At 37.6% G+C, this 10,616-nt stretch overlaps 1 protein-coding gene across 1 annotated transcript; it reads left to right on the top strand.

The window, feature by feature from the left end:
* Positions 1–511: 511 nt before the first annotated feature.
* LOC141317357 (centrosomal protein of 128 kDa-like) lies at positions 512–9,275 on the top strand (the record flags this gene model as incomplete). The annotated part of the gene is made up of 5 exons (XM_073833089.1): positions 512–704; positions 2,025–2,074; positions 8,757–8,834; positions 8,914–9,027; positions 9,167–9,275. Coding segments are annotated over 5 exons (544 nt in total), but the record flags the coding sequence as incomplete, so codon positions are not given.
* Positions 9,276–10,616: the final 1,341 nt, after the last annotated feature.

Raw genomic sequence — 10,616 nt, 5'->3', positions numbered from 1 at the left:
AAGATTAAATGGTTCTAAACTGATGATACATGGGGCAACTCTTTGAGCAATTTTGCCGGGCAAATTTTTTGAGCAATGTTGCTTGGGCACTTTTCCATTGAGAATAGGTAACATATTTCTGTCTGGATAATTTGAATCGGTTATGGGCCCTGTGTCTCACCTGGTTGCCTGTTGACGGCAACATTTCCCAAAGTTGCACAGCAACATTGCTCAAAAAGTTGCCCTGTGTATAGAACGGTTACGCTTACAGTTATATTTCCACTTGAGCTTAGTTCAGTACGGTACAGTACAGTACAGTAAACACTGATCCATTTGTATTACAAGCTCTGTTATCAACATCGCAAAGGAAAATTACACAATATCTGTGCTGGGCTGAACTGGAATGTAATGGAACATTTAAGCAATAGGAATGGTTTGGCCCTATGGTGGAAAAGTAGCTCTTGTAATACAGTTGTATGCATTATTGTGATACAGATGTGTATACTTCGTCCCTATGTCTGTGTGTGTTCAGACAAAACTCCAGTGGCTGTGTGAGGAGGTGCGGGAGCGGGAGTCCAGAGAGAGGAGGTTGAAGAGGACACTGCAGCAGTACAAGGAGCAGATGAAAGCACTGAAGCAAAGCAGAGACTCAGAACTGCAGAGCCTCCTGGAACGCTTTACCCTGCAGGATCGGCTCCTCAAAGACATCCAATCAGAGAAGAAGGGTACTTACTCACCTCAGAGAAAAATTATTACTAGATCAGATTTTATTGGGCCTGACACTTTAGCACAGGTAGTAATGTGAAGTCATATCCAATTTTTCTTATACATATACTGTATAAAATTTTCATATATACTGGCTGACTTCTATTATAGCTGATTTCTGTTGAAGAATCAGTCATAAAACATGACTTTCCAAATATCAGTTATATCTAATTAACAAACCAATCAGTTTTTTTATGATTTATCAAACTTCAAAGTTTCACAAAGCACTTTTCACCTTTTACAAATGTACCATTGTGATTATAGTTTAAATTATATTCAAAATACTGTTGTTATTAATAGAAAATAGTTTCAATAATAAATAATTTTAAAGAAAATATTAATAATAAACTATTTGATTTCTACTTTTTATTTATTTATTTTTTTCTTTCACGGCAGTGGGGACTAATACAACATCACCATAGTTTTACTGGAGTAACTGTCAAATTGTCAAAACCTTTTAGCAGAAATGATAGTTATTATGGTAATATCTATAAAGGTTGAGTGTTACACACAAGTTGTATTTTTAAACAGATAATGTTTTGTTCTGGATTTTTAGACTGCAATATCAAGTTTTGAAAAATACAGCTTTAGGTTATCAAGATGAAAAGGAAATTTCTGAAAAGTATACCATACTTTTAAGTAGTTTTAAAATGTAAAGAATATCTTCAGTGACATTTTTGCAAAATATGTATTGATTTGGAGAGGAGGGGTTCATTAGAATAAAAAAGGTGGAAAACCACTGGCTTAGACAGATGTTTCACATGCTGAGAACACTAACCTAACATATAAAGGTAAACCATAAATGTTTAAAAATTACTCTGGGTACTTCTGGGAGATTCGTGATCAGGTAGATCTTGAACCACAAGCTCACATTCTTTTTTCAGATGTTATCCAATTGGAGTTATAATAAATAAATATCCTGGCTCTTGCCAGCTTTCCAGCTTGCCAGTAGTCCAAAAGAAGTATAATAAAGCACGTCCATTTTTCATAAAAAGTGTTCCACATGGCTCTGGGGGGTGAATAAAGGCCCCCTAAAGGGGAAATCGATGCATTGGTGTATGAAAAATATTCGGAAAATATATGAAAAATTATTTTTATGTTTGGTTGAAATAATATTAATATTTATGTTTATATTTTTATTTTTACCATTTTGTAGTATTCTCCTTTTGAGCTCTATAGAAGAATAAGTCACAAAGGTTTGGTGTGGGTTTTCATAAATGATTGATTTGATGATTATTTTCAATAGCAATACTTGATATTTTCTTAATATTTTCTTCCAGGTCTTCTTGAAATGGGATGCAAGAAGGAAGATGAGATGAGAAATCTTCAGGTCAGTGTGAAGGAGTTTGTATAAATATCACACTGCTAGATGCATACACACACATTCACACACGCACACACACACACATAAACTGGTTTACATGTTTTATAGGGACATTCCATAGATGTAGTTTTTTATACTGTACTACAAACTAGGGCTGCCCTCCAATAAAGATTTTTAGGGCCGACTAGTAGTCATTCATTTTAAGAAATTAGTCGACTAATTATACGTTTATTAATAAACTGTTTAAAATTTTATTAATGACCCTGTAATTGCCTACATAGCCAAATAAGCCACGAGTGTGTGTTTAAAGCTTGCCACAGCACACCAGCAGAAGTAATAATTATGAATGTGTTAGGGAAAGCCAACAGTAAAGAAGGCTGCGTTAACATTTTAAAAATTAATTGATAAACTAGTGCTTTCTTTGTTTTCGGTTTAGTCAAGTCACCTTTATTTATATAGCGCTTTTAACAATACAGGTTGTGTCAAAGCAACTTCACAGTATTAAACACACAGCAGTGTGTCAATAATGCAGTATTATAAACAATCAATTTTCAGTTAAAGGCAGTTCATCATTGAATTCAGTGATGTCATCATCCAGCTCAATTCAGTTCAAATGGTATACGATATCGCTGAAATTTAAGTGTCCCTAACTAAGCAAGCCAGTAGATTTAAGAGATTAAAGGAACACTCCACTTTTTTTGGAAATAGGCTCATTCTCAAAACCCCCCCCCCCCCCCCCCCCCCCCCGAAGCAGGCGGAGTATTATCAGAAATGAGTTCCCAGCTAGTTTAGCATTTGCACATGTGCTGTGTGGTATTACTGCGCCTGCTTCGGCCATATTGCGGCAGCAAACTTCCTTGACTATTACACCGGAATGGGAGTGTAATTCCTAATCTTATCAGCCTAGAAAACTGAAGCTTTGCATTTCCACCTGTCTTAGTCCACAATATAACTACAGAAGAGTCAAGTTTTAAATAGGACAAATATCGAAACTCGTTGGTCATTTTTGAACGTGATGCTATTGGTCTCATAGGATTCAATGATCTATGCTAAGCTATGCTAAAAGTGATATCGCCAGAACAGGAGAACGGCTGAATGGATTTCAAAACGGTAAACCTCAACTTATTAACTCGGGGGGAGTTGGAGAATGAGCCTATTTCCAAAAAAAGTGGAGTGTTCCTTTAAGTCAGCAACACAGGACTTGTCATTTCCGCAGTAGTGGATGCACCTGTATGCACATTTCAGACGGAATACATAATCAAAGAATATTTGTTTTCTATTTGAATTGGTTCATGTGAAAGTAGACATTTCACACTCTGTAGATATTTCTGACGCTCTCAAGTTCACCGAGACAGCAGAAAATCCATTTCATTATTTTACAAAAGCACAGTGTTTTGTTGTTATTGTGAGTGCACACAAATAAACGTACAGTCTTTATAGATTTGAAAGATGTATTACTGTTGTCTTATGAGTATTTTAATAGCAAGTGACAGCACCGTGCTCCGCACAGACACTTGAAACAGTGCACATTTTTTAAGTTAACATTAGATTGCATTGCTACTACTTACATATTTCAGATAATAAGCCATATTTGAGGTCAATGAATGATGCGTTTGGATTGACCAGCCCTTAACGATCTGTCCGTCACAGACTGTATGACTTTGCCACTTCCTGTGTATTTTAAAGTGGGGTTTTTTTGCGACTAATACAATTTCGGTTGATCAAGCCTCTTCTTAACTAACAGTTAGTCGACTATTAGGAGGCAGTCCTGCTACAAACTACCCTCCTACCCTAAATCTCCCTATTTTAAATTTTCAAAAAACTATATTCTTTTTGATTTATAAGCTGGTTTCCTCATGGGGCCAAAATTTTTCTTGACAAGGTCAAACATTTTCTGTCAGAAAAATGGTATTCCTTGTGGCCACTTTTGGTGGTGTGGTTCCACAACCTCCATGTAATCCTGCATGCACGTCAGCCATGTAATCTTACTGGTTTCTGGAACATCTGCGGTGCCACAGAAGCACCTGTTATCCTGCCTATATTATGCATCAATCCCCTGGACAGGGCTCAGAAGAAATCAGCAGCGTGCTGCCAGACAATAGGACACAGTGTCAGTAATTACACTTGGGCCTGGATTTCTCCTAGGTGCTACTTTTGACTGTTGGATTAGAACCTCTAGAACTACCTTGAACAAAATTTTCTGTGTCCAATTAAAGTCACCTGTTTCTGTTATTTTTTTTATTTTTTTTTAAGGACCGGATTGTAGATCTTGAAACGGTAGGCTATTTTTTCCTTTTTTTTTTTTACTGTTTGCGTATGTATGTGTTTGTGCATTTCATTTTGTTGCACTCTACCTCATGTTCTTTGTGAACAGCATCTGAAGCACTGGACCCAAGTAATACAAACCAATGATAAACCACTGAGTTTAGTTTGAGCACTGCATTAGAGAATATACTATCATGTGTCAAGCTACTACATTACTACTAGAAAATATTGTGGTACCATCAGTGTTGGGTCCTATTATGTTCTTTTACAAAGTCTTTATTATGTTATTTTGTTTTGGGGGTGCACTAGAACATGCTCTCATGCTTAATGGTTCGAAAAACGCATTATTTTTCACTTAATTTACATTATTACAATAGATTTCTCCCCAGGCGGGTACAAATGGCTCAATTAGTTTCGGGTTTGATGAAGGTCCGCCTTCTCAAAAAGTTCTGTGTACAAGCGCGAGCTAGAATAAAGTGATTCTTACGTTTTAAATATGGATATTTTTTTCATACAAAACACATCGGATCGCTAAATGAGGCTTTTACTGACCCCCTCGGAGGCATGAGAGGCACTTTTTTTAATGGATCGACTTGTTTTGGACTGATGGAGAAAAACACTTGTCTATGTCGTTCAGTCTATGCTGTTGTAAAGCTTGGGAGTGCCAGGATTATTTTTAATATAACTCCAATTGCATTCGTCTGAAAGAAGGAAGTCATATACGCCTAGAATGCATGGAGGGTGAGTAAATAATAACGAATAATGAGAAAAACGCTTTTTAAAAAAGTTATAAATTGATTTGTATTTTAATGGGTGAAATAAAAAACCCTTGTTGGCAATCACAGAGGTCAGACGTTTCTTGTAGTTGGCCACCAGGTTTGCAAACATCTCAGGAGGGTTTTCGTCTCACACCTCTTTGCAGATTCTCTCGAAGGCATTAAGGTTTCGAGACTGATGTTTGTTAACTCAAACCTTCAGCTCCCTTCACAGATTTTCTATGGGATTAAGGTCTGGAGACTGGCTAGGCCACTCCAGGACCTTAATGTGCTTTTTCTTGAGCCACTCCTTTGTTGCCTTGGCTGTGTGTTTTGGGTCATTGTCATGCTGGAATACCCATCCACAACCCATTTTCAAAGAGGGAAGGAGGTTCTCACTCAAGATTTGATGGTACATGGCCCCGTCCATCGTCCCTTTGATGCGGTGCAGTTGTCCTGTCCCCTTAACAGAAAAAAACCCCCAAAGCATGTTTCCACCTCCATGTTTGACGGTGGGAATGGTGTTCTTGGGGTCATAGGCATAGGCATTCCTTCTCTTCCGAACAAGGCGAGTTGAGTTGATGCCAAAGTGCTCGATTTTGGTCTCATCTGACCACAACACTTTCACCCAGTTCTCCTCTGAATCAATTAGATGTTCATTGGCAAACTTCAGACGGGCCTGTACATGTGCTTTCTTGAGCAGGGGGAACTTTGCAAGCACTGCAGGGTTTCGGTCCTTCATGGCGTAGTGTGTTGCCAATTGTTTTCCTGGTGACTATGGTCCCAGCTGCCTTGAGATCATTGACAAGATCCTTCCGTGTAGTTCTGGGCTGATTCCACACCGTTCTCAGGATCATTGTAACTCTACGAGGTGAGATCTTGCATGGAGCCCCAGACCGAGAGAGATTGACAGTTATTTTGTGTTTCTTTTATTTGTGAATAATTGCACCAACTGTTGTCACCTTCTCACCAAGCTGCTTGGTGATGGTCTTGTAGCCCATTCCAACCTTGTGTAGGTCTACAATCTTGTCCTTGACATCCTTGGACATCTCTTTGGTCTTGGACATGGTGGAGAGTTTGGAATCTGACTCACTAATCGCTTCTGTGGAAAGGTGTCTTTTATACAGGTAACAAACTGAGATTAGGACCACTCCCTATTCTCAGTTTGTTACCTGTATAAAAGACACATGGGAGTCAGAAATCTTGCTAATTGATAGGGGATCAAATACTTATTTCACTCATTAAAATGCAAATCAATTTTTTTTAAATGTGTTTTTTTTTCTGGAATATTTTTTTTTTTTTTTTTTTTTTTGTTCTGTCTCACTGTTAAAATAAATCTACCATTTAAATTATAGACTGATCATTTCTTTGTTAGTGGGCAAACGTGCAAAATCAGCAGGGGATCAAATAATTATTTTCCCCACTGTGTACTTGCGTACATATGACCTTAAGACCAACAGACATGGACTAAAGGACATAAAACTGTAGTAAACAAACATGATAGCAAACTGTGAATGGATGAACAGATTTTAGATGGATCTTTGTAGCCTTTCTTTGTTTTGGCCACTGCCATTGCATCCAGAGTTCTGAAGGAATTTTTCTGCCAGTCATTCCTAAACATTACAATTGGTGAGGGTCAACTAGGGCTGTAACGATACGCGATATGAAACCGAAATCGCGACACTCAGATCCACGATCCTGTGTCGCGGTGTAATAAGGGAGAATCGCGACACACCCCGTTACTACCTTTCCAATCATGTGATGCCTGCCTGCAAAAGTTGAGCTAGTTGAAGAAGAACGTGAGGAAACATGGCAACCAACCCAGAGATTGCGGACCCTCCCTCCTCATTTAAGTCAGCAGTATGGCAACATTTCGGAGCTGTATGATCCATAAAATACGGAGAAAGGCTATTAATAAAGAAAAAAAAAAATCTGAAAATGCATGTAGTATAGCCTGCGCAGTAAAAATACAATTACGTGTAAATATAGTAAACTGTGTCTGACATGAAAACCACGCTAGTCATTGTCCCATAAAATGACAAATAGCAAATAACACATAGTATTTTCATTACGTTTCATTTATTTTGTTTTTGTAAAGTAAAATGAGACCTTGTTGTTTGCAATATGTTTACCCCGCGACCGCGTTGCGAACACCAGCTCGACCGCAAAACACTTTCACTATGAGAGAAAGCGGCAGCCGCGCAGAGATTCCACCGCTTGCCGCGTCCCATGTGAAATGGCTTTTAAACGGTCTTCAGACAGAGCGCGAACACAAGCACGGGACCGTTTGAGAGCAGCGTCAGCGTGTACCGGATTGAGTCCAAAGAGCAAATACCAGTGCATGTCACCCGCACTGCACCTGACAGATAAATATTATTCCACCGTTACGTCAGTTATAGCGGTTCACCCGTCGTGTAGGACTCTGTTTCGCACACACATAGAATCTTGCATCGCTAGCAGGTTGAAAGAATTTGACATCTTGACAATTTTATCACTATCATGTTAAATAAAAAAAAAAAATCTGTGACAGACAGACCTTATCAGTTGTTAATTTTAATACAGAAGGTTTTTATTAAACCTTAAAATGTGACCTTGTATGTAAAACCAAGAAAGCTATTGAAATTTGTTTATTTTTTTTAAATAAATCTGTTGTTTGATTTTCAGTTTCATGTTTAAATTTTTGTTAAAAATATCGTGATACATATCGTATCGTGAACCCAATATCGGGATACGTACCGTATCGTGACCTAGGCATATCGTTACACCCCTAGGGTCAACCCATAGTCCAATGAGAAGTCCTCTCTTAGGTGATCGTGGGTGCAGAAGGTCTCCCTTCCTGTCCTGCTAGAGGTATCTGGCAGTTGTCTTGGCATCTTATCTGATGTTTCTGAGCATTTGTTTATGTTCCTCCGCCAGGACCCAATCACACTGTGGCAAGTCTCTCTCCACACTCGGCAGAGGACCTGCCATAAACTGATCCTTGGAATGCCATCTCGACTGTTGTTCACTACAAAACGATTAATGCAAAGTCTCAAGAAAGTCGTTCTAATGAAGAATTTAATTTACATAGAAGAAAAACCTAATACCTAAACTTCTTAGAACTGAAATGGTATTCTTCTGGTAGCCACTTCTGAAATACAACTAGTTTACATTGTGAGGCTGATTCACAGAGACCCTTTCTGCATTTTGGTACAGAATATTCTGTCTGCAAAGTTAAATTGCTGAAATGTTCCACACCTCAGTACACTATTTTCAAAACCGTAACGATCTCTGTTAAATGTTTGAATTACAAATCATTACTTGGCTAAGAAATATGCCACAGTTTGTTAAAAGTATTGATGCCTGTATTGACTCGGCAGTATTTATGCAGTTTGAAAAATAAGCTATCTTATGCCTACTGTACCACATCAATCACCATTATGTGCTACGGCTGGCTGACGAACATTTAATTAGCTCCTGAAAAGCTTCAGCCTTTACTCACAGCTCAGTCCATTTACATCATTATTGCTTGGTACCACAACACACTGCTGTCAGGAATTGACCCTTGCCTCTTCTGGGAAACACACTCGTTTAGATGACTCAGAAATAGGGCAGAGCTACTGTAAGATGAGTTTTTAAATATTAAAGACAGAATAATTCTAGGCTTAACACCTATTCTTATTTTCTAGAGCACCAGGCTGGCACTGGATAATCTGGAATCAGTTCCTGAGAAACTCAGTTTGCTGGAAAACTTCAAAGATCTCGAGGTTGTATCATAAGTGATGTTTTGGTTAAGATTCGATTTCTCTCTGAAGTAGAAATCATGGTTGGCTTATGTGGTTTCAGGAGTCACAGAAGCAAAGAGAAATGGTGGAGCAACGTTATGCCAAATATAAGGAGATAGTTAGTGACCTTCAGCATCAGCTTGAGGAATCTAAGAGGAGGATTCAGGAATACAGGGTATGAACACTCGAGAGGCAAATATTAGAGGGAACAGTCCAGGTCATTTTTCTTAATGTGTAAGGTTGGCTCTTAACACTTAAAACTTATAGACTTATGATAGACTTAGAAACTTATGATCTCTTGCTGTTAATTATAGGATGAGAAGTTGGATGCAGCCTGTCGGAGTCTCCAGCTTACTGGTCTGACATCATCTCTGCTCAGTCAGAGCAATTTCCTGTCTGGTACAACTCTGTCTACACATACCTGTAAGTACAGTAGTACAGGAGTTGCAGTTAAATGTTACAGTTATAATGTTCTGTGATTGTTGAGTATGATGTCAATAGTTTGTTCTTATACAAATTGAATGATCACAGGGTTAAAATGGCCTTAAACAAATATTTAATCCTTTAACCTGCAACCACATAAGCTGAAGATGACACACCTGAAATTAGTATTGTGACGGTACTAAAATTTCAGTTGTCGGTTCCAGTAGTAAAATTTCATGGTTCCCAGTACCAATTTCAGTACCAAAACTAAAAAAATTTAAACATGAAACTGAAAATCAACAAAAACTAAAATGAAAATAAAATTATGCATTAAAACACTAGCATGCAGCCTTAAAATATTATTCAATTATGTAAATATTGCATTTAAAACATCAAATGAAAGAAACAAAATAACAAAGAAACACTTTACAGGTAACAGAACAAATGGCAGGTCTTTTCACATATCAGTTTGTTTGTGAGTGTGTGTGTAGTGCATTGCTATGGTTATCAAAATATTAAAATTGCAATGGAGTAGCATGGAAATTATATTTTAAATTCATTGCAAAATAGCAAAGAAATATATATCGGCACGCTGTGATTACCTACGGTACTCGGCCTGCGGCCTTATGCCTACTGCTGATATACAGCCATATCTTGTGTCTATGAGTGTAATACTGCATTTATACAACAGTTCAATCAATGGCACAAGTGTGTAAATACATTACAAACAACAGCGGAGTGTCATTTAAAACCCTCTTTTGCGCAGTACTACTTTCTTCCACCACGGATTCAAATCTCAGTTTGACAGTTTAACAGCTGAGCCCAAACCTCCATTACTAATTCAAAAGCGTCACTTTAGAACTAGTAACATTAACTTGCTTCATTAAAAGCTTATTGTATTTCTGTGTCAAAAGCAGTGTATTATATCTAATAGAGTATTATGGAAGAGATGGACTGAGCGAGTGATTATTATCTGAATCTGATACAGCATTTTTGTCGCCATCTAATGGCGGAACAATGTAACTAAAATCACTATCATGAACACACGTACCATTTCTCAATACTAAACACTTTAATTAATAATATTATTTATATAAAATATATTTATGGAATAATAATATTTCATGAACAACAACAGCCAGCAGAAACATTGCTAGGCAATTCAGTCAAAAGTACACAGACAGTGCTCTAATATACAGCATTGAATTTACATAAACATGTTGAGATTTTGCCAAAACTATTTGTTCTGTAACAAATAATAGGTTAATGAGACCAAAGACTGCCCATTAGATTTACCCAAAACAAATTATATCTCGTGTTTAATCACATCAGAACCAGTGA

This window comes from Garra rufa, unplaced genomic scaffold (assembly GCF_049309525.1).
Source record: "Garra rufa unplaced genomic scaffold, GarRuf1.0 hap1_unplaced_811, whole genome shotgun sequence".
Lineage (NCBI taxonomy): Eukaryota > Metazoa > Chordata > Actinopteri > Cypriniformes > Cyprinidae > Garra > Garra rufa.
The sequence above is the reverse complement of the archived record's forward strand: the minus strand, read 5'-3'. Positions and strand labels throughout refer to the sequence as shown.